Here is a 25,343-nt window from a genome sequence, read left to right as displayed (position 1 = left end):
CATTACCAAGTATACAAACTCCTATCTTTGCGGAAAAGGAACTGCAGAAAATCAACTTCCAAATTAAACCTGTTTTCCAAAATTCAATACATTCTTAAATTTTAAGACAGCCTAAGAATCTAACAAATGTTGAAGCCCCAATTGAGTTCAGATCTTCAGAAATCATGCAAAAGTGGACAGTGATCTGGTTACAATACCAATAAATTACATTTGTATAGCCATGTCTCAAGGTCTTGGACAGTCAGGGATTTGGACCCAAGCAGGGGTTTGGGATCAGGAGGGATGGAGGACAGGGAGAGAAGGGGTAGGAGGGTGACCAAAGGCGTGGTCAAAGAGGAGGGTCTTGTTACGTGCCTCAAAAGTTCTCCGGGAAGCTACACTGTGCGAAGGGTGCTATATAAATGCAAGTTGTTGCTGTTGAAGGAAGTAAGGGAGGGAGTAAGGCAAAGGGACTGTGGGATGGAGTTCCAAAGGGTGGGGGCTGAGAGGCTGAATTCCCGACTAACGATGGTGAGGCAGTGGGGAGGAGGAAACAGACCAGGTTGATATGGGGTTAGCAGGTCACAGAGGTAGGAAGGAGCAAGGCCTGGAGAGCTTTGAAGGCAACGACAAGGATTTTGAATTCTATCCTTTAGGGGATGGGGAGCCAGTGGAGCGTGGCAAGGGTGGGATGATAGGGTCATAGAGCCTGGTGCAAGAGAAGACTTGAGCTGCCGAGTTCTGAACAATCTGCAGCTTGTGGAGGGAAGAGTTGAGAAAGCAGACAAGCAGAAAGTTTTCTCTGTCGACCCTAGATGTAATGAATGCGTGGATGACGAGCTCGGCGGCCTGAGGGGAGAGGCAGTGGCAAAGCCCGGCTTCGCAGTTACTAAGTACATTTCTGGTTGCTGAAACAAAGGGTCTATCAAGACTTAAAAGGCATTGTAGAGAACAACAAGGCTTTAGAGGAATGAGCTATGAGGAAGCGTGAGTTGTGAAGCTCGACACTCCCAGATGTCATCCTATATGAAGGGTGCAAGTTGTTGTTGTTGGAAGCTAGGGCTCTTCATCCTTCAACGTAAATGTCTCAGTAGGGATCATAGTGATTCAGCAATGCTAAATAGCTAAATGGATAGAGAAAGTTAACTCAAAGAATATTTTGAGATATGCCAAGGTAACTGGACAAGAAGGTATAGGTTTAAGATGTGAAGGACAACTTTAGGACAGACACCAGGAAGTCATTCTTTACACAGACAGTAATCACAGCTGGAATTGGGTTAACAACAACAACAAAATTATATTTGTAAAGCGCTTTTCACGTCAGGAGGACATCCCAAGGTGCTGAACAGTTGGGGATCAGAACCTGAACACTGGGGGCAGGGTTGGGATGAGGGAGGGCAAAAAGATAGGAGGGCGGCTGAAGGCATGGTTGAAAAGGAGGGTCTTGAGTCGTGCCTTGAAGGAGGCAGGGGAGGAGCATGATGAAGGGATTGTGGGATGAAGTTCCAAAGGGTGGTGCAGAGAGGCTGAAAGCCCGGCCGCCAATGGTAGGGCGGGTCAGGCCAGAGACATGGAGCAGGCCGGAACCTGCTGAGCAGAGGGAGCAGACAGTTTTTGTAGGGGGTCTCAGCAGGTGTGAGATGTAGGAGGGGGCAAGGCTACGGAGAGGTTTGAAAGTGATGATGCGGATTTTGAATTCTATCCTCTGAGGGATGGGGAGCCAGTGGAGCCAGGCGAGGGTGGGGATGATGAAGTCATGGAGCCGGGTGCGGGAGAGGACGAGCTGCAGAGATCTGGAGATCTGCAGCCTGTGGAGGGAAATGTTGGGGAGGCCGACAAGGAAGGAGTTGCTGTAGTCAAGTCTTGAGGTGACGAATCTGTGTATGAGGGTTTCAGCAGCCTGAGGGGTGAAGCAGTGGCAGAGTCGGGCATTGTTGCAGAGGTGGGGGAAGGCAGAGTGGGTCATGGCACGGGTTAACTAGAAAAGAACCCTAGAGTCATTTTTTAAAAAGAAGCCTAATGCTATATTGGGACGAGAGTAGGGTTATTATTCTGGAGAGATGAAATCAAATGGGTCGCTCCAGTGGTTGATTAACCTCTGTATAAAAAATAAGTTCCTGGTTTCTGTCCTAAAATTGCCCTTCACAACCCTGAACCTGTGAATTCTTGTCCCGCTGCCTTGACATGTTCATCACACTTACATTCTCTTCCTCAAGCAACTTCAGGAGTTGTTCGGAGCTTGGTGGCAATTTATGCGCCCGGTGGGTATATTTCTCATTGTTTCTGTTTCATGGACTCGCAGGTGACAGTGCTTCTGTTTCCTTGTGACAGTTCCTGTGGCTGATTCTTCCTCCCGCTGGGTGATTCACAAGTCTGGCAGAACAGAAGCCGCCTCCTGTGAGGTATCTCTAAGTGATGGTGGATTCCAACTGTGTGGCTTGAAGCTGTTTTTCATGAGGTTGTCAGTGTGGGTGTTGCAGTCAGAAAGCAGCCATTGGGAGACAGTTAAGATGTTGAAAAATCAGAGGCCAAAACCAATATCTGAGAGCAGAACTATTACAACATTAGTGAAGTGCAATACTTTCACATTGACAGCGTGGTCTAAAAAACAAGGAACTGCAGCTTGACATTTCTGTCTGAAGGCAGAAAAGAGAGATATAATCAGCTGAATGGAGAAGGGTTAAATAATGAGCAAAGACACATATTTCAGGCCAAAGTGTCAAAATGTTCAGCAAAGAATAGGAAAAGTAGCTCTAATATACCAGCACCAATTAGAGATTCCACTCAAATGGACTCCAACTTCCTTTCCTTTTCTGAGATGAGTCATTTGATTCGATTTTTATCAAGTCATCTCTTCCACCAATCTAAAAGTGAATCTAAAAGCATCCCGAAGAGATCATTTGTTTTCCGGGGAAATCTGAGTACCAATGGAAATGAGACTAATAATTGGGAATTGTTGCAGAAAAACAGAAAGGGCCTGAAATGGAATTGTTTTGAATAATAGAGTGACAACCGTGGAGGATTTTAATTGCCCATAAATTGAGAATGTAAAAAAGCACGGGATGAGAATAGGCCATTCAAGTTTGTCAAACCTGCTCATTTCACAGTCTTTAAAAAAAGGTACACAATCATAGGTTTCACGTCACTCATTTTACCTCCTGAGAGAAAGGTCGACAAAGACACTTTAAGACTATGAAAATATCATTACTGTAGATATGAGGTGATCAGCTAGTTCTGTATATTTTTGTTGTTGCTTATGAATTCTGTTCAACCCTGGGATTAGTTTACTTATTGAGCCTGGGCAGAAAGTTGGCATTTTGTTCAACTCTCCTTTAAAACTTTCATCGAGGCTTCAACCAAGCCTGCCGTCTCCCATCTCTGCCATTACTTCAACCCCAAGGCTGCTGAAACCCTCATTATCACCTTTCTTCTCATCTCCAGTCTCGTCTTTTCCAATGCCCTGCTCACTGCTACCCCCCATTTCTCCCACCCCACCCCGACCCCCAATCCATCCTCCACAAGTTCCAGATCTCTGCAGACCACATGCTCTCCCACACTGAGCTGCATAATCTGTATCCTTACTTGGCTCCACTTGCTCCCTATCCCCTGTAGATTGATTTTAAGATATTCATCCTTATCTTTAAAAGGTTTCCATGGCCTTGCCCCAACTTACTTCTAAAATCTGCAAATCTATTCCCTGGTCTCTCCCATTGCTCCGCCAACACTGGCCTGCTCTACCCTACCATAAATTGGTGAACTTTCATCTACTTTTCCCCTCCCCCTGAATTTTCTTCCGAAATCCCTCCTCCACAGCCCCTCCCTCTCTGCTTTCAAAACCCGTCTAAAGTCTTAAATAATTAACTGTGTCTTTAACGCTACTGCTTATCTCCTTCCTAGCTCAGGCTCCCATTCAGTCTTTGTAAAGCACTTTGAGATGTTCTCCCTATGTGCAAGGCACTGTGTGTGTATAAATAGTTTTTTTGCTTAGACTATTTATTCAGCTGTTGTGATTTTCTTCCTCTCCCTCTCTTGTTTTGCTTCTAGAATATTTTTTTATTCTACCTCCTTTAAAATGATCTTTATTTGCTTTGCCATCATTTGCAATGCAAATAATGCCAATGGTTTCATATACCACTAACTCGAAAAGTTTAATCCTGATGCCTAGAATAAATTAATTTCAGCTCATCCTTTAATCCATCTCCTTTTTCATCTTTTCATCATATTTTATTTCCTCCATCACTCTGAATACAATATTGCTCACCACCTCTTGATCATAGCCTTTAGCTATTTTTATCTGCTTTGAAGGATTTGCCTGTCCCCTTCAAATCTAGTTTAAGGATATCCCAATTGCTCTATTTTAGGTTGTTCAAACAGTTTACCACTTATCCATTAAATTATGTGCAGGCCATCCTTCCTGTATGACTTACTTCTAACTGAAAACATTCCAACAGTTATCTATGAATCCAGATCACTCCTAAATTAACCAAACCATTAACTGAAGTCACTTATTCTGCTCATTCTTTACATCCTGGAGCCCTCCTTTCCTCCCTCCCTCTCTCCACTAATGCCCATCTGAAGACTTACCCTTTTGACTCCTTTTTTTTAAGGTCATCTTTCCTCTCCTCACACTCTCATCTCCCACCCCCAACTTGGGGGCCATGCCAGTATTGTTAAGTGCCTTGGGATGTTCGCCTGATGTGAAAGGCGCTAGCTACATAAATGTAAATTTGTATTGTATCCACTAACCCCATGTATGCTTTCATTTGTTTCTCAGCCCTTCTGTCCACGATACATTGTTCCTTCTATGTGCACTACCACAACTGGATTAACTTCCTTCCGCCTTATAAACTCAATCAACCCTTCGTTCCATATCTTTACAACCAGATATTAATGTACAGGCTTATTCACATTATTGTCTCTATAAAACTCACTATCATTACTGATTCCCTATTAGAACTGTTTGATTCAGACTCAGCCTTCTGACTTAGAAGTGAGAGTGCTACCAATGCACCAAGCTGCCTGGTGCAGTGGTAGCACTCTTGCCTCTGAGTCAGAAGGTCAGGTGTTCTCGCCCCACGTTGGGACTTGGAATTGCGTTGTCTAAGATGATACTCCAATGCAGTACTGGCAGTGTGCTGCATTGGAGGTGCAGGCTTTTGAAAGAGACGTTAAGCCAAGGTCCCATTTGCTTTTTCAGGTGGAGGTTAAAGATCCCACAGCACTATTCGAAAAGAGAAGGGAATTTCTCTCTCACAGTGTCCTGGCCAACAATCCCCCAATTAGAAATTGATCACTCACTCCATGGTTGCTTGTGGGACATTGCTGTGCACAAACGGACTGTTGTGTTTCACACAAAAGATACACAGTCAATCCACTTTACAGTATTTCCTGTGAAGCACTTTGGGACTCTCAATGACATGATAAAGCACTATATCAAATGCAAGATTATTATTGTTATTATTATCACTTTAAAGATAGAAACATATGAATGTACAGGACAACAAGAGACAATCTGTTACAGCCCTAAGCAAAACGAAATCATGCACTGCTCTGTCTTTCTATTTTTTCCATTCTCTAATTTTCTAATCAATTCCATTCCTAAAGACAGTGCTTCCTGGTAAGCTACAGCCTTATGCGATCTTAGAAAATCTCACTCAAGTGACCAATCTTCATTGGGAGCCCAGACAGTGAGTGATGGCAGGCTTTCAGACCAAACAGACATCACAGCCAAACTCATTGTCACCTGGCGTCCACACACTTGTGGTGATAGCAATCACAAGTGTGGAAACCTGATTGATTATTTTTCTCTCTCTAGCCTCGGGACACTGAAAGCAATTGTACACCCCTATTGTCAGATAAACTGAAATTAGCATATCCAGACAAATAAGGAAAATATTTAGAAAATAATTAAACAGAGTAATTGAAAATTCTGAATGACTGATGAAAATTTACTACAGTGAGACTCTTAGAGCCTATTGTAAGGACCAAGCCCAAAGAGCTGTTTTTTTCGAAAATAGTTAACAACTGACAGGTGACGGTTTTGTCTCTTGCTTTTACCCTCGAGTTTAAAAGGTGCTCTTCAAGCAAAGGATAATGTTACACTAGCATCTCAACGCCAGGGACATTGGGGAATCACCTGGTACATCATGAGACTTGTGCCCTGATCCAAACTGAACCAATCTTGTCATCAGTGGACTCACCTAGCCTAGCTGCTTACTGTCACCCACCCTAATTGTTGTATTCATCAATGACGCGTTATGTGGCATCGAGAACAGACTTGATATATCTGCTCCAGGCCTTTCAGATAGGATTGCAATGCTTCTGTTTGTGGCAATATTGTGCAGCCGGAGGACTCACTTGAGGACCTTTTGTGCTGCACTCACCATTTTGAACTGGGCCACCCAGTTCTGTATGATGGTGGGTGATTCCAAGTGCAGATCATGGGTTTGTGGATCAAGTGCTTTGGGACACTACTCTGCATGAGGCCCGCTATACAAATGGAAGTTGTTGTTGTTGCACAACTCAAGAGAAGACATCAAGAGTTTGGGTTGGAAGATACAAGGGGCATCAGTCCCAATCGTTGATTCATCAAATTTTGCTTGGACACTGTCTTGAAGTACTGCATAGAGAAGAGGCAAAGGGCCCTTTGATTGTGCTCAACACTCTTCAAGGACATCAAGGTCCCAATGCAGATCAAGCTTGTAGCATATAAGACATGTATGCAATCAGTTTTTCTTTAGGGATCTGAGCTTCTGGGGATGCAACAGAGATGCTTCCTCCAGTCTATTTACGAAGTCCAGGATCATGTAGTGAGGTGGATTTGTGGCAAACAAGGTAAGCAACTGCAGGGATTGTGGACTCTTAACCTGACTTTAACATTACTGAGCATCCTGGATGTGAAATCAGTTTCACAGGGGCATGTCTATTTGCCAAGGCTCTTCACATGAGGATCTGGATTAAGCAGCTGGTGCAGAGTAAGCCTGGGGCGCAGCATTGGACTGGACCTCGAGAACAAGCTGTCCTGTAAAGGTCCTCCCACCATACTGAAGGCAGATGTCCCTCAGGCAGCCAATGAGAAAACTCTGAGATTTGGGGCTTTACCTGCTGGAAGGTATAAACTGGAGTCCAAGTTCATGAACCACATCAGTGTAACCAGAGCTTGGAATCCACCTTTATTGGTTTACAGAAAGGTAAGCAGCTGTTTCTCAAGCTCCACACCTCCAATTGGTTGAACCATTGCTCAATGGGATGGGATGTGTGCCCAAACTGTGGGCAGGAAGATGATGGCAATCCTCTCACACATTTCATGCTAAGTTGTGTTGCTCACCAGGAAGCTCATAGGAACTTCCTCATACTTGCCATCCACCTGGTGGGAGCTCAAACCCACGCTTATCAGATGTCAAATGATCAAAGAGTGACTATTCTCCCCGGAGGGGAGGTAAGCAAGGTCTCCTTGGACTGGCTCAAAGGTGATATGTTTGGCAATGGAATTTAAGAATCCAGCTATTCCTCGGCAGTGGTCTAGGTCACGGAGGTCCAACCTTTTGTCTGCCGTGGGCCGGATTCCCTTTTTGAGAAAGGTCCGCGGGCCACATCTAGCGTGGTCCAGATAGTGACACACGTGGCTGATTGGGAGAGCGATGGGGTTAGAGGGGGACGGGGAGAGAAAAAGGGAGAGAGGGGGAAGAGAGGGGGAATAGGGGGTAGAGAGAGGGGAAGACAAAGAGGGGTTAGGGGGACAGAGTGGGAGAGGGGGGCACTCTCTCTCCTTCTCTACCCCCCCTTCTCTCACGCACTCTCTCGTACACACTCTCTCAATTACTCTCTCACTTCCCTTCTCACACCCTCTCACACTCTTCTCTCTTCCCTCTCACATCACCTCTCTCCTCCTATCTCTCACACACACTCTCTCCCTCTCTCAATTATGCTCTCACTCACATACTCTCTATCCTCTCTCACTCTCTCTCTCTCTCTCTCTCAATCACCCACTCTCAATCTCCCCTTCCCTCTCTCTCCGTTTCTTTCTCTCCCCCACATTCACTCCCTCACACACACTCTCTCTCTCTAGCACTCCCTCACCCCACGCCTCCACACAGTCCCACTCTCTATAAACCTCTCTCTGCCCTCCCCTTTCTCTCAATCACTCTCTCTCCCACTTCCCTCACACAGTCTTTCTCTCTCACTCCCCCTTTCTTACCTCCATGTCACACACATTCTCACTCTCTCTCTCCCCTCCACCCTCTCCCCACTAGTCTGGTGAGTCACCACCCAGAGGAGGAGACGGGGGTTGCTAAGGACGCGGTTAGTAAGAGACGCGCTTTGCCTTCCTGACAGACCATAGCGACTGCAGGTCTTTTATTTCCACTCTTCGAACTGCGTCTCCCCAATCGCTGGCCTCCTCCTCCTCCTCCTGCTGCTGGAGGACGTTCACCAGGGATGGAGGGAGCGGAAGTTGGAAGGATGGAAATGGTCTCGGGCCGGATAAAATCACCCGCTAGGCCGGATGCGGCCCGCGGGCCACCTATTGAACCACGCTGCTGTAAGTTGTCGCCTAGTTTGTGATATAGGCATATGTATGTATATACATACACACTCACACGTCTTGATTGGTATGCAAAGATGTAAGCATCTACTACTGTTAATTTGTCATTCCAATTGGTGGAACTATCGCTCATTGTACAGGGATTGACTGGGACAGGAGGATGGAGGCAATACTCTCATACATTTCACCACTTGTAAGGAGTTCCTGGTCCCAGGTCAGCATTTGCAGAAGCCGGGATTTAGCAAGAATATTATTTTTATAACTTTTGAACAATCATATGTAAAAAGTTAAAATAATGTGTAGCTATTGAAGTTAAATACGTGGGAATAAAATTGAGACAAATTCATTTATTTCCCAGTCCATTATTCTAGTTACCTGCGAAATAAAAGAAAGTTATTCTCATTTTGTATCTAGGCTTTTTGAGATTAATAAAAAAACTATCACAGTAAGATTATATGTGACTCAAAGGTAAACAAAGATTTAACAACCTCCCTTTATAAAGAGTAAATTATCTACTGCAAATCAAACCATGGAAAATGTTCATTGAAGAAGATAGTAGTGATGGTTGTCAAATGTTAAATAGAGTAATAGGTAGTAAAGTATGATTTATATTTGCTCACACAAATTTGACTGGATAATTCACACATTACAGAATATCACCAAATTATTCTAAGTTTGTAAATTAACAGCAAAACGTGGTCCTGCATAAATAGTTTTGGAATTTGGGAATCCCATTATTGACTTTGAATTTGTCAGATTATTGCAGGAGGCTCACATCATGTAACACATAAATAATGTGATGCAAATCACCTGCTGTTTTCTTTGTAAGAAATAAAATTAGCACATGTGTCAGATGGGTAAGCTAATATCCTTTGTAACAGAAAGTAAAATGGGCTGACTTCATTAGAACCATAGGAGTCTACAGTCAATTTAAGATTAGCCTACGATATGGCATTTCTTTATATATATATATACATATTCAATAGATTTTTAAAAACTAAAGGGATTAAGGGATATGGGGATAGGCAGGTAGATGGAATTAGGTTAATACATCAGCCATGATCTTGTTAAATGGTGGAGCAGGCTCGAGGGGCCAAACGGCCTAATCCTGCTCCTATTTCTTATTTTCTTATGTTCTTATAATCTTGTGAGATTATTTTATTTGTTACAATCAACAACAAAGAAGTTCCCACTTTTTGGTTTATTATTTTTTGTGTTTAGAATCCATTTCTTTGAGATGTTTTAAAACTCCAGCATGTCTAGACTATTTGAGAGTCCAGGAATTTCAGTCTCTGCAAGACTCGGAACTAGTTGGGGACATAATTATGTGTCATGGACGTGTAACCCCATCACCCAACCATGTTGTTGGTCTTTGGGGAAAAAAAAGCAAGAATCTGCCAAGAATTTCATACGATTTTCAAAAGCATATTAGTTCTGCAACGTTCAATGACACAAAAATAGATGGCAAAGAGAATCTCAGAATAAATCAAGATCAATTTGGAAAAGAATGTGGATGAAATGTTTAAGGTTGCGTAAAGTGAATGTCAGTCCATATGAGTCCTTGGAATCCTGTAGCTCAATGGTTAGAGCACTCACAAGCTGGGTTCAATTTCCAGCAGGGTGAAACCTTGGTCAAGTTTCCTTACTCCACACGCCTGATAATAATCCCTCAAGAAAAAGAAATTGTTCACTTCAATCCACGACTTGGCTGCCATGTTTCATCCACAAATATACAGTCAATTCACTTTATAGTATATTCTGTGAAGCGCTTTGAGACGTCTAGAAAACATCAAATGCAAGGATTACTATATGTCATTACTCTCTAGAAGTCTCTCCCAATCACTTCACCATAACCCCTTCTCTCCCTTCAATCAAACCCTCTAAAAAACCTCCATCTTATTTGATCAACTTCATGAAACCTTTCTCTACTATTCAGTACTCCACATGATTTTTGAGAAGTGCTTTGTAAAGTTACTTACACTCAAAGTAAGCAATGCAAATACAGTTTATACTTATATAGTGCCTTTCACATCACGAGGATGTCCCAAAGCTCCTGACAATTCTGGCTGTGTACTTGAGGTGAGGGTGGAAGTTGAGGGGGTGAGGAGGGTTAGGTTGACAAAGCACAGTGAAATAATTACTTTTTGAGACGTACTTGAAAGAGGGAGGGAGCAAGTCGGAGGGAGCTGGGAATAGGGCTCCAGAGCCTCCGCAGGTGTCATGTGGCTGAAAGGCCACCAGCCATTGTGACATTGTGTGCATTGGGATTGCTCGCAGACAGACAGACTCCAGCTATAATGTTTATACAATATTTTTGTGACTAGTATTCTTAAAATAACACATCCAAGTTAGTTATTGAATTATTTAAAGATGCCTTAATGCCAAAATAGTGCAAAGTACTAATAACGAGTTATGCAAAAGTCGTGAACATAGTTTTTTGTTTTGTGGAACAGTCCTAACACCGAGGGAGCAAAATTACTTTATCTGCCAATGTCAATTTCCAAACATGTCTGATGGTACCATCAAGGTTCATCATATTTCGTTTGGTCACTGGTTCATGTGGAAACCATATGAACCAGTGACCATATTTATTAGATTCTAAACCAGACTGAGAGTTCCTGCATGGCACCTACACACAGAAATTCCTGGAGTTGGAATGGATTGTGCAGTATTTTCCCAGAGGGATGTACCCTGCTTACCTGATTCAAGAAAGGCTGTATGCATACAGCAATGTCCACGTTGACTGGAAGAGTATCGTCTTCACCAACAAAAACAGCAGCGACCTCATTTACGATGTGGGGAGGAGTGTATTGGTGCTAGTCGTCATTTCAGGGTAGAGCAAAATGTTGGGCAAGTTTGTAGGACACTGTGTGTATAACCTCATTGAAAATAATTAAATTATAAAAGGTCACCTTTTGTAATGTAACTATTTTCAATGAGATTATTCTAGAGGGAAAATTAAATACATTATCCCAGTGACTGAAAGCCCATACGATGATGGTGTGGTGGATAGAATGGGTCACGTGGAGTAGGCCAGTGTTGTGAAGTGAACAACAACAACAACAAAAACTTGCACCCTCCATGCAGGGTAGCATATCACAGAGCTTAAATCATATCAACCCGAAATGGCCAGGTTGGTATGAGTGAAGGAGGTAGGGTGGATGAGACCATGGAAGGACTTAAATGTGAGAACAAATATCCTGAACTTAATTCACTGGAGATTGGGGAACCAATAATATATAATCAATATAAGCACCTTGGGAGGTACCCTGCTTCCCTGTTTCTAGAAAATATGCAGGTATACAGCAATGTCCATATTTTCAGGAACATAACATTTCATTTACAATGGGGGTGGTGGGGGCAGTGTATCAGGGCTGGTCGTCATTTCATCTCCACTGATAATATCTTGTTGCTGTGGAGTGGCATCATGACCAATGTGACATTGTGTGCATTTGGATTGCTCGCAGACAACTATTTGGACAGAATCTAGATATAATGTTTATACATTATGTTTGTGACTAGCATCCTTAAAATAACACATCTTGCCTTCCTGACAGACTGCAGCAACGGCCGATATTTTTTCCACGCTCCACGCTGTGTCCTCCCAACCGATGGCTCCTCCCGCTGACCTGGGGGCAACGTTCACCAGGGAGGGAAGGAGTGGAAGTTAGAATGTTGAAAATAGTCTCAGGTCAGATAAAATCACCGGCCAGGCCGGATGTGGCCTGCGGGCCGCCAGCTGGCCCACGCTGGATGCGGCCTGTGGACCTTTCTCAAATAGGGAATCCAGCCCATGGCAGCCAAAAGGTTGGACCACAGTGCTCTTAAAGCATGTTAATTGATTTCTGCATATTTCAAACACCCGGCTATCCTCAACAAAAGTCAATAAAAAGTCGAAATATATCCAAGGCATATTCACTGCTCTTAATGTTTCTTTTTTTGGCACTCAATTATCTGCTACTTTGTATACGGAAGGAGACATAAACTGGAACACTAATCATGGAAAATTTGAAACTATGTATATATATATAAACATGTGCGTATTATATATATATATACACACATGTTCCTCATGAATGATTTAAATTGAATATTCCTTATTTGGAGTATTTGACTCACAGCTTAGTTTCATCATCATATACCGTTTGCTTTTGAGACAGGGAACCAGTTGTTTTTTTTGGTCACCTAGTTGTCTGACACATACAGAAACCCATTAACAGGATCCAGTCCAGGGGAAGAAGGTTGGAGGCAGATCAGGGTCCAGCTTTTATACCATTTATATAGCACATTTCATATTGGGAAGACTTCCCAAGGTGCTGGACAGTCAAGGGTTTGCATCCCCCAGCTTGGAGTCAAGAGGGATGGAGGTCAAGGGCAGTGGTGGTGGAAGATGACCAAAGGCACAGTTGAAGAGGAAGTTTTTGACATGGGATAGGTAGGAATTGGGTGATCCAATAGACTGGAATACTAGGAGGAAAAATCTCCTTCCATCAGAATAAAATAACCTATGAACAGCAACAAAAGGAAAATTATAATTCCTAAAGCTGTAAGAAATTTTGTTATTTGAAACAAGTACATCTTTCTTCCAGCACCATGGGTGGCTAACCTGATTGAGAAAAACATTGGTTAAAAACAACAGTTAAGCCATTCGAATGATCCTGGAACCCAATTAAAACCAGATGGTGGAAGGTGTTTCTCAAAGGTAGCAGTGAATAGCCTAAGGACATAATGCTAGGAGATCCCTGAAGCATTCCCTTATGGTTGACTGCAGCCTATTTCCAAGATTTCAAAACCAATAGTGATGGCTCCTTGGAGACTGGAACCCATTTGAAAGATAGCAGGTGTGAGAGCATCTGTTATGAAAGCCCACAAGCTGCTAAGTCTCACAATTTCAGTGACTTCCCGTTGAATGCAGCCATTGATCGAGCACAACATGAATGGACTTCTCACGTGTCCAAGCCTCCTGTCCATCATATTCCTTGTTGATGCCACGATATCGTGCCTATCTTCCTGGTGCTCTTGCACTTGAAACTTAAAGATGATCCCTGCATCTTTCCATCCTTCATCTGTGGCAACAGGGTTAGAATTTATGCATTTAGTTTTTGCCTTATCCAGTGGAAATAGTTTTGTGCCCACACTGAGAAATCATCCTATCCCAGGGTGAGTGACAAATGTCATGAGTGAGGAGCAGAGAGGAGGGCGTAGGTAGAGTACTCCACAGATACCCAGAGATGTGGTGCTGGGATGAGTGCAGATTACATGTGCAATACAGGCTTTGACTGTGCTTGACTCCAGTTGACCAAGGTATTGATTGAAGCAAATGGAGAAATATTAGCAGAGTATATAACAATAAATAGGTATCATCTCATCAAAGCATTAGTCTGTCTACATAAATTATGGAGGGGACAATACTGCAAATCAAGTAGGTAATCCACGTGATGCGCCACAGAATGTAAAGTGTTACATTGTGGTCTTCACAGAAAATAGATTGTAGCAAAACACTGTTATTTCAGTCCTAATTATATTAAAAGAATGAAGCGAGACAAAATTCTCATTCCTTGTTCTTGCCATGCACATCCAATACTTGCTATCTCTTGTAAGCTTGCTTTTGGCCATATTTTTGAAGAATGGTCATTAGAGAGAAATACTTCTGTCCTCCTCTCCGTAAGTAAGGAGGATTCTGGACTGATTAAATAAACAAGGAATACAGTAGGGGACATATTCTGGAAGGATAAGATTAAATGGTCACAGGGACTTCTTCATTAAAATCTCTCTTGCAATTGTGCGATACTTCAGCTTCAGATACTTTGCCTTATAATATAATATGCCTTACTCCACACGCCTAATAATAATCCCTCCAAAACAATAATAAATTGGTAATTTTCAAACCATGACTGTTTGTGGGACACTGCTGTGCGAAATTCTCTTCTGACTTAGAAGAAAGCTACAGTACATTTCTGGAACATGTTGGAGAGTGCTTTGAATCTAACTTGTGTCAATAATAATAATAAAATAATAATAATCCTTGCATTTGATATACCGCCTTATCGTGTCATTGAGACATCTCAAAGCACTTCACAGAAAATACCGCAAAGTGAATTGACTGTATGTTTTGCGGTCGAAACAATAAGATTCAGATTCAAACGAATCATGTTCAGAAGTTAGGATGAGGGATCATTCATATGATTTCAGCAATGTTGTATATTGTTTCACTCTCCCAATGCATATTCTGAGGACCCCAAGCCTTGGTTCTAGTCAACCTGTGCATATTACTTCCTGGAATTAGGTAAGCAGGATGCGTCCCTCTAGGGAGAGAGTGCTCATTCCATTGCAACAATTTATCTCTGGGATTTCCATGTGAAGGTGGGATGCATGGAAATCTCAGCTTGGTTTGGATACTCTCAAACATGGTGATGGGTTTCCACATGTGGTAGACACCAGCTGACCAAAAAAAAATCACTCTCCAGCACTGTCATCCTCCACTTTGATGAATTAAGCTTTCTTTGAATTTTAAACAGACATCCTTTTTCAAGGTACACTGAATTCTGAATGTTACAAAGAGATCCATACCTTTACTGATATGTGTCCCATCACCCTGTTTACATTTTTATACTTTAAAAGTTTCACATAGAGGCAGCTTGAGAGAATGATATCATGGAGTTCCTCTCAGGGTGACACATTTCCACTTTAAAGGAACAATATTGCAATGAATATTGTGCTGCTGTTAGCAGTGAGGTGAGAAACCTGAAACAGAATGAAGTGAGAACAGGAAGCCTGCTCTGTCACAGACCATGTATAATATGATTAGAAAGAATAAATTGAGGAAAGGCTTTTAATGCCATGTTGGGGTGTTGAAAAAGAGGCCATTTGGCCAAACTCACCCATCCTGGTTTGTACTCCATGTGAGCCCCACCATCAAATCCCTCTCCCATGCTCCTCTATTCCCTTCTCACTCATTTAAACTTCAAGTTTCCATTTTAATATCTTGATGCTTTCTGGTTCAGCTACACTTCCGGCAGTGAGTTCCACATTCTCATTAACGTCTGCATAAAGAAACTCCCTTTTGGGTCTGCTTCTGGCAATCAGATATTTAAGCTCCTTTATTTTGGTCTCATCAACAAGTGGAAACAGCCTTTTTAGGTTCATCTTATCTATCCTTTTATAATGTAAACAACTCTAGCAGGTCCCATCTCAATCTATTCACCCCCGGTAGTATCCTATAAACACTGTTTGCATATTATGTATTTTATTTAGAGAAAGTAAATGTACACTAGAGATTAAGCATCTTATTCCATGTGTCAGGGATACCTAATAATTCCACAAGCAGGGTATGAATGACCTTTGAGGGACATAAATGGGGAAACAACAGGGAAGAGGATTAGAGAAGATAACTCCAGTGGGGCAGATGAGTACCAATACAGACACTATAGGCCAACTGTCTTCTTTGCTGTAAGCTCCCTCTATACATGAATTATCCCATTCTGTGTATTCATGAAGTATTCACACTATGAATTATCCATATACCAGAGACTTGGGGTATGAACCCACAGCCTTCTGACTCAGAGTCTGAACTCTAAAGTACTTTCCCTTTGTGAGAATAATATAATGTATTATCATGTTGCAAAAAATTGCATACTTTTAACAAACATAATAGCCATAAACTAAATGAAAAGGGCCTCATGCACAGTGCAATAACTAAAAAATATATTGCAGTGATAGGTCAATAATTCTACTGATTTTGAAAATACTGTATATTGTGTTATATTCTTTCCGGGTGTCTGACACATGAAGAACTTCATCCCCATGCTTAAGAGTATCCAAACAAAACTGAGAATTCCATGCATTACACCTACACATGGAAATCCCAGAGATATTTATATTGTTGTGAAGTTAGTGAATGCTCTAAGTACATTGATAAAGTATGACACAACGTACCTCCTATTAAATCTTTAACTTAAGAGTTCTTAAACAGATGGTCACCCGATAGGAATCTTCATCCTACTGGAAATAAACTGGAATCCAACACTGAGTTAAGCACAGCGATCATTATAATTGCACATATTGTGTTGTTTCCTGTGCATTTGTTCTCTGACCTACTTTAGAAACAACTTGAAGTGCTCAGCTGTTATCTACCAACATTAATTTAGATCATTGATTAAAAAAAGCATCCAATTGCTGCAAGCCTGTACACAATGCTGATACATTTTGCCCACAAATTATAGTCAATTCACTTTACAGTATATTTTGTGAAGCACTTTGAGACATCTGAAAGATGTGATAAGGCGCTATATCAAATGCAAGGATTATTATTATTACTTTTGCAAGAGCGCAAAGCTTAATTTTGCACATACATCTCTTTGTTCTCAAAGGGTGTTTTAAAATAACATGGCAATAATTTATCTGAGCACTAAATGAGCATTAACCCCTCCCACAATCCTCAGAGTACTGATTAGCCTTGTGAAAATTGCCCCATGAATGGATGCTCCCCTTAAGACTTGACCATATTAAGTGAGCGGAAAATGACTCTCTAACTTCAAAGCTGCGGGATGCCTCCCCCAAACATCTCGGTAAAACCTTGCAGCGGAGAATGCTGTTTTCTAAGGAAAACTGCAGCATCTCCAAACTCTTCCCACTTAATGGGGAAGGAAGCACAGGACAGTGTAGGTGGGCTGGGGATGGTGAATGAGATGAGATGAGATGAGATGAAAGTCCTGGTGACTCTTATTGTGAAAGCGATCACGTGGACATGTGTCTGTCGACAGCAACAACAGGAGGTGATCTGATCAGAGATGCTGAGCTGAGAGCAGAGAGATCACCAACACATCCCACTGCAGACCACAGGCTCTCTCTCTCTCTCTCTCTCTCCCTCTCCCACAGACACACACACAAGGCTTTGCATTCACAGAGTACCAGAGAACTCGGGCGGTTGCATTGGCCATTGACGAGACCATATCTCTGCGAGACAAAGGCAAACCCGAGGCTTTCATCACACCGGCAATGTGGACTTGGGGAACCGAAGCATCCTCTGCACCACATTAAAATAAGAAGAATCTCTTCCAAAGGTAATGGACGCATTTTGCTCGCCCCACTTCTGCACAATTCCGTGTCCAGGTAAACGGGTGTTAACGAATGGTTGAAATGTACGCCGGTGTGTGGATACAGGGTCGGCGTCGCTTTGCATAAATGAATAGGTTCGTGATTTTTTTTGGGGGGGTAAAAATAACCCACTCCAGGTTATGCAACTTCGCATGAGAGAGGGAATGACATGGGCTTCTCGGAGCGCACCCAGTGGCCACCCCGTTACCATGTAGCTGGTAATGTGAGCGAAGAAGGCAGGAGCCGCACAGAGCTCCTCATTCCCATCCCTTTGCAACGGGAGAGAGTGGGGGAGGAGGAGAGTCTCCTTCTGAATCTCATTTCAATAGTAACCATCAGTCTGGTCTGTGCTTCGAGACATTTCCGTGACGCGATTAAGGCGCTAATATCAGACACAGGGATATGTTTATAAGACATCAGGTGCGTTGTGCTGCATCAAAACAAGATGCCAACTGTTGCTAATCTGCTCCCGGGCCGTTCCAAACATCTTCGCGTCTAAAAATATGTTTTTTTTTTAAAAAAAAAATTCAAAAAGTAATTGCATCTCAGGAGAGCTTAAAAGTTTGAGAAGGAAGGAAGCCTCCGCTGCGTTAGCGTCTCCGCACACGATTCGGCATTTATTGTGCATTGCGATTGGCTGAAACCAAACGTTTTGCGTTGTGTGACTTCCCACGGATGGGATTTGCTGTCCGCCGCTGTGGTTTGGCCGCTGTGTACTGCGGCAAAACGCAGAAAGAGAGAGAGAAGAGAGAGAGAGAGATCCCTCTTTCTGCAATCTGGGGGATTGAGGGCAATGCTACTCCCAGTCTCTGCTGAGGGAGGCACGACGCGGATTCCCTCCCACTGGCATATGGAGTGAGATTCCGCCGACCTTTAAGATGCCACATTGAGGATGATGGATGCAGTGGGATGGCTGGGGAGCGGTGACATGTTACTTCCAACTTCTGCTGTCCACCCCCTTTGGGGAGTTCACAAAACCCATAAGTCACTGGTTAATGGACAGCTCGCTATGGGTTTGCCCACCTCAGCTTTCTGCGCTGGGTCTGAGATTCATTACTGAGCTGCAAAGCTGCCGGGAATGGATAAAACCCAGTCAATAACTGTGCTATTGACCGGTTGCTGGTCTGGGTTTTATTCATTGTCCCAAGTTCAATGAACGCTGAGATGCAGCTTAAACTCAGGGCATTGGCATAACTTTCAGCTTTCGACAGACAAAACTGCGCCCTCAGCTCTTCGCCAGGACCGGGGGGAGGGAAGAGGGCTTTTTGGAGAGGACTTTTAGTGAATTGGTCAAATTCGTTTCCCTTTTTTTCCCCATCAAATCATAATAACGGCCGCCCTTAATAACACTTTTGAATTTAAAATGAACCCAGCGATGTCTTAACAGTGTGGTCTATTTGGGCTCTGGAAGAAAGGCGAGGAAATAGAGACCTTTTATAAAGCAGTTTGCCAGAGGAAAATGAGGATAAATCGGCCCGTTTTATTCACGATCAAGACTTTTTCCTCTTTCACTCTCGCAGTTCTGATTCCGCCTTCTCTCTCCTGAAACCTGGGAGGAAAGTGTTTTCATACGGATTGCGGGTTTAATAAGACCCCCTCCTCCCCCCCAACCATCCCCACCTGCCCCCCCACCTGCCCCCCCTCAATGTGCTTCCCTCGCATCCAGTGAAATAAAATCGCCTTTTTCAATGCTGGTGACACATCATCGGTGGTCTGTCATCACCAGCTCTCATTCTGGTGACATTTAAAAATAACAGCAGCAAATAAAGCAATCCTTCTAAAAGGAACAGCTGCATAAATATGTACTATATGTGTGTACATATACACAGTATCAATAATAATTCATCAAAACCAATGCAAGTTTGCAGCCTGGATGTGGCCCCAATGCTATCATTGTTCTCTAATTCTGGGATCAGCACTTTGTGGTAATGCTGAGTTTGTTATATCATAACATTTATTATTGACGAGTACCAAAAGGCTTGCTTGGCTAGAGCTGGTGTTATTATTAGACTGAGATGGGTTAACCTGAAGTTGCTGGGGAAGATTTTGCTGTGCGCATTTGGCCGCCGCGTTTCACCCACGAAATATACAGTCAATTCACTTTACAGTATATCCTGTGAAGCGCTTTGAGACGTCTCGAAGACGTGATAAGGCGCTATAACAAATGCAAGGATTATGAATATTATTAACATCGGCTCTCAGTTTGGACCTTGGATTTAAAATACTCACTCGCCTCGACATTACGGTTTGCACAAAATCATCATTTTCCTTGTAGGAGAAATGAGCAGCTCAGTGTCAGAAATCCAGCTACGCTCCTCAGATAAATACTGTACCTTTTGAGAATATATCTGACTATTGTACATACTGTACACTTATAGATTAGTAATAGGGGAGAAAGCGTCGTTTGTCTACAGTTGGACAAACCTATCCCATTGATCTTCGATTGGTGTCTGTAAAGTGCTGACCCGCTCTGGGGACAATATGGGATTAATTGCTCTCTGCCAAACCTCTGGCTATTATTTCGACGCTATAATTCTTCGAGGAGAGCAGCAAGATGGGAATATGCAAAATATATGCGAGACAAAAAAAAAAGCAAAGCATTGTTTAAAAAAAGAAGTACCTGGTATCCTGAATATAATACCTTGCCTTTGCATGTTTTTCTCTCTTCCTTTCTCTCTCTCTCTCTGTGTCTGTCTCTGACTAATCGTGTCGTGATTAGGTATACCCAGTATCAAAGGGTTACCTCTTAACCTGGACTGCTGGAGAGCAAATTCATTGCCTGCTTCTCCGTGATAATCAAATGCAAACGTTGGACACTTGTTTCTCCGGTTTGCAGCTGTGTTTTAATGCTCACGAGTCAGATGAAAACGTTTGACGAGTCCAGCAGCAGCACCAGTCGTTAATATATCCAGCCAAGCCAACCGTGTGAAACTCAATTAGATTTGTTTGAACTTTAATGGTTGCAGCCCCTTATTTAACCCCCCCCCCACCCCACACACACTGTATCTGTTGCTGAATATTAGCATCAATGGTTTGCATTGATGTACCAACACCGTATAACGCAGCAAATGATCGATTGGATCGTGATGTCGGGGGGAAACGCAATCATTCCGCTAAAATAACCCCTATGCATTTTCTGCTGCTTCTACTCAATTGCAGAAATGATGGACCATAACATGCATAAAATGGCCGCATGCGGGTGGTTTGTTTTATTTGATTTGATTTGATTTGGGGGTGGGGTTACGTGGTGGTCGGCCGGATCTTAAATCTTGCTTTGAATGGGGTAAAATCTCCTGAAATGCAATTCAGCGGCAATGCAAGAGAGAGGGGCGAAAAAAAATTAAACGCTACTTTCGGCGATACCCGACTGCTGCTGATAACCCGCGGGAGTGAAAGATCGGAGCGTGAAGTTACAAGACGGGAAATGTTAAACCATCTGAAGCGAGTAAGGATGCCCCGTTTAAAAGTATTGCAATAACGCCCACACCCCTCTGCCTGCACCGAGGCAGCCAGTCATTAAACCACTGTGAGCCGGAGCTGCACTACTGCCCGAAATGGGCAGCGATGCTTTGTATCGAAAACCAATTATTTCATTGCCTCGGCGATATATATATATATAGAGAGAGAGAGATACTGTATATATATATATAACATAAATCAGGATTGTATTGTTAGAATGAATATTGGACTAATGCCCAACAGTGATGGGCGAGCAGCGTTGACCACTTCATCTGAGACACTGTGAAGCCACCCACCCACCCACCCACCCATTCACTCTCTTCTACAGGATTTGCATCCCTTCTGTTTTAAAAATAACACTAGGTTTGGGAACTCAGTCAGGGAGTGCCAGTGATTTTTTTTGGGGGGGGGGAGGGTGGTGTTGTGTGTGGACGGTGATTTGTATTGTTTGTTGCTGTTGTTTGAGAGAAAGTGCTCGGTTTCTGCTCAAGTCGAGGGTCTGAAGGATGAACCCAAATGGACAGATACTGTGCACATAAACAGGCTGTGTCTTGTCAGTCCAGGGACCCAGCAAGAGGGTTAAACCTTTAACTGGTGCCTGTTGACGTCAAGGAAATTAAAACGTGCTGAGATGCACCGCCTGCTCTGTGGGTGGTGGTGGTGGTGGGGGGGGGCAGAGGACATCAATCTGTCAATGGCCAGGCAGAGTGCAACACTTCTTTGTGGAAGAGAGGAGGGAAAGCGAGAGGGAGGATATAAAAAGGATCCAGTTTGGACGTGGGATGTTTGCAGCTTGGAAGGGAGGGAGGGAGGGAGGGACGTAGCAGTGAAATGCTGGATGACGCCAGTCGGTGCCCCAGTCTGGCAGATCACTGCTCTCTATGCAAAACCAGTCCACACGTAACCACATCCCCAGCGCCGCTCAGTGCCTTAAATACCAGTACCAGCCAGAAACTCCCCGCAGCCCTCAGTGAGCAGCGGTGCGGGCTCTCTCTCTCCCTCCCTCCCTCCCTCCCTCCCTCCCTCTCTCTCTCCTTCTCCTCTCTGCAAACCTTCTCTTCACCACAATGAGCAGTGGAGATTGAAATTTTTTTTTTTTTTTTTGCAAAAAGTCAAGGCGATTGAACACCAGGATCGGCACACTATTCCATGCTGTTGTACCTTAAGGTAATTGGGGAATTTGTGTTGTTGTTGTTGTTGTTGTTGGAAAAAGAAAAGAGTGGAAAGCTTTCGGTTTTCTCGTATCTAACGTGCGGAGAGGTTTTTGTTCGAGAGAGAGAGAGAGAGTGTGTGTGTGTGTGTGTGAGATGGGGGAAGAGAGTGCCTTTTGACGAGGGCAACAGGGCGGTTGCACTATCTGCAGCGATTGCCACAGCCGGTGACCCTGCACTACCCCGGACTGTAAAAATGGGCAATTGAATGAACGCCACACACTCACTCACTCACTCACTCACTCACTGGCAATAAGGCAATTGCATCACAGTGTTATATCCAGAGCCGCTCTGCTCGACCCTGCTCTGCCCGGCTGCCTGGTCCAGATGTGCTGGGCTGGGCTGTGCTGTGCTGTGCTGGGCTGGGCTGGGCTGCTGGGCTGGGCTGTGCTAGGCTGGGCTGTGCTGGGCTGTGCTGTGCTGTGCTGGGCTGTGCTGGGCTGTGCTGGGCTGTGCTAGGCTGTGCTGTGCTGGGCTGTGCTAGGCTGTGCTGGGCTGTGCTAGGCTGGTGGGCTGGGCTGTGCTGGGATAATAAGCATTTCTTTCGCGGATCGGTCTGCAAATGCACTCCCCGTCAGATCCATCGAACGCAGCGGCGCCACAGATACATCTATCGTTATCAGTCTTTTTACATTTTTTTTAAACTTTTTTTTTGCTGCTGCTTTTGCAAATGGCGTGGGCGTGAATTTTGAAAGGTACTGATCTCGAGCTTTTGCTTGTATGTGTGGTGCTAAATCTCCCAGATGTGTGGGTGTGTGTTTGTGTGTGTGGTTTCTTATCTCCTTTGAATCATTCAGATGTGTGTGTAATTTTTTTTCTTTCTACCCTTCCGGCTCTATCTATATCTATAAGGTGTTAAGCTTCAGTGTCCCTGCAAGATGCCGGAACAGAGTAACGATTACAGGGTGGTGGTGTTTGGAGCTGGAGGTGTGGGCAAGAGCTCGCTGGTACTGAGGTTCGTGAAGGGGACATTTCGGGAGAGCTACATCCCCACCATCGAAGACACCTACAGGCAGGTGATCAGTTGCGACAAGAGCATCTGCACTTTGCAGATCACGGACACCACAGGTAGTCACCAGTTTCCAGCCATGCAGCGCCTCTCCATCTCCAAAGGGCACGCGTTCATCCTGGTATACTCCATTACCAGCAAGCAGTCGCTGGAAGAGCTCAAACCCATCTACGAGCAGGTGTGCCAGATCAAGGGGGAAGTGGAACACATCCCAGTCATGCTGGTGGGCAACAAGTGCGACGAGAGTCTGAGAGAGGTGCAGGCCAGCGACGGAGAGTCCCAAGCCAAGCGTTGGAAGTGCGGCTTCATGGAGACCTCGGCCAAGACCAACCACAACGTGAAGGAGCTATTCCAGGAACTGCTCAACCTGGAGAAGCGCAGGGCAGTCAGCCTGCAGATCGATGGCAAGAAATCCAAGCAGCAAAAGAGGACAGAGAAACTCAAGGGGAAGTGTGTGGTTATGTGAGTGAGCTCTTGGCACAAGAAAATAAGCAACTCTAAACCACCCAATACCTTTTCGGATCATAAAACACAACACACAAACACACACATACCGAAACCAATACAAATAAATCAAGCTGAGAAAGTAAAGGGAAAATGTGTGGTTATGTGAATGAGCTCTTGGCATAAGAAAATAAACCACGCAAACCACCCAATATCTTTCCGGATCATAAAACAGCAACACATTACATTTGTATAGCACCTTTTACTTTGGGAGGATGTCCCAAAGCACTGAGTCACACAACAACAAACACAACAAACACAGCAACAACACAACAAACACAGCAAAAACACAACAAACACAGCAACAACACAACAAACACAGCAACAACACAATAAAACACAAAAGACAACAAAATCAAACTGAAAGGCAGGCGATCGATCCGATCGATCAGACTGTTCAAACAGAAAGAATTACGCCAAGCAATGGATTCACCTGACACCAAACCCTTTCCTTTTTTTCATTGAAGCAAAAGAATTTTAAAAAATGTTTAAAAAAAAGTAGCTATAAGTACCTTGCGGAAATATTATGTTTCTTATGCAGGATATGTGTATTTGCCAATGATATAATAAAGAGACCGAGCTACATTCTTTCTAATAAAAGGAACACAAGTGCAAAATAAATATTTATAAGGCAGTACTAAAGCACACTAACACTCATCTTGTCGTGTTCTATCGCGATTTTATTTATTAAATGCATAAGTGTCGAGTTCACAACAAATAGCACCTTATTAATGCTACAGATGTTTCGAAATGTGACACCAGAGAGTAGATTTTTTTTAAAAAAGCAATGGGGAGAAATTGCTCCCATCAGGATGGCAAAAGGAAGCGGTTTAGTTGATTTAAATGCTATTTATATGATTACGCATTAACCTTGCATGATGAGGTTTTAAATAAACTATTCTGAAATTCAGTGCCGAATATTGCAGGAAACTCAAAACACTGGTGAGTTTCTCATTTACAGCATCATGTTTTTTATATTTTATTAAGGGCTTGGAAAGTGGTTATGGAGAAACTATTACAACTGTAAAGTTATTTCAAATAGCACAGTGATCTCTTATATCCCTGTTAATTCCCATTAAGTCTTTATCATAGCAGCAGATGATCAATTGTGTGTGTGTGGGGGTGGGGGGGGGAGATAATGGAACTTAATGTGACTTTTGAACTGCAAATTGCTTTCTTTGGTGTCTGTATATTCATTCAGTCGCACTTTCTGTAAATTACTGCAAGGTTGCTGGTCCGTGTGATCAATATACTATACAAGAGGGAGAGCTATGAAGCTGAGACCAGAAACCGTAGAAAGAAATGTTAACAAAAATCTACTGTAGTAACTGTATTGCAATATCAATCGGAAGAAAACACTCTGCAGTTTAAATTCTTTTAAGCAAAACATTGCTGAGTCAGGCTGTGGGCAGGTATAGCTAGCTGTTGACATTGTTCCAAATGTTCCATAGCGAAAGTCATAGCTTTTTGGGGAAGAACTTTTCTATGGTATAAAAGTGTAGATTCGTTGTATTTATTCACTTCCGAAGCATCCAATTGTATT

At 43.3% G+C, this 25,343-nt stretch overlaps 1 protein-coding gene across 2 annotated transcripts; it reads left to right on the top strand.

The window, feature by feature from the left end:
• Positions 1 to 17,293: 17,293 nt before the first annotated feature.
• LOC103182859 (GTP-binding protein Di-Ras2) lies at positions 17,294 to 24,027 on the top strand. Of its 2 annotated transcripts, XM_007900026.2 has the most exons (3): positions 17,294 to 17,583; positions 22,189 to 22,243; positions 23,140 to 24,027. In XM_007900026.2, the coding sequence occupies exon 3, from the start codon at positions 23,166 to 23,168 to the stop codon at positions 23,760 to 23,762; it is 597 nt and encodes a 198-aa protein (XP_007898217.1). In that variant the 5' UTR covers positions 17,294 to 17,583; positions 22,189 to 22,243; positions 23,140 to 23,165; the 3' UTR covers positions 23,763 to 24,027. The 2 variants fall into 2 exon arrangements, with proteins under 2 accessions (XP_007898217.1, XP_007898216.1); XM_007900025.2 differs by lacking the exon at positions 22,189 to 22,243.
• Positions 24,028 to 25,343: the final 1,316 nt, after the last annotated feature.

Source organism: Callorhinchus milii, unplaced genomic scaffold, assembly GCF_018977255.1.
Source record: "Callorhinchus milii isolate IMCB2004 unplaced genomic scaffold, IMCB_Cmil_1.0 Scaffold32, whole genome shotgun sequence".
In the NCBI taxonomy this organism is placed as follows: Eukaryota; Metazoa; Chordata; class Chondrichthyes; order Chimaeriformes; family Callorhinchidae; genus Callorhinchus; species Callorhinchus milii.
The sequence above is the reverse complement of the archived record's forward strand: the minus strand, read 5'-3'. Positions and strand labels throughout refer to the sequence as shown.

Bases quoted from the DNA above. Each gene is read 5' to 3' on its own strand.
- LOC103182859 (XM_007900025.2), top strand. From the start codon at position 23,166: ATGCCGGAACAGAGTAACGATTACAGGGTGGTGGTGTTTGGAGCTGGA.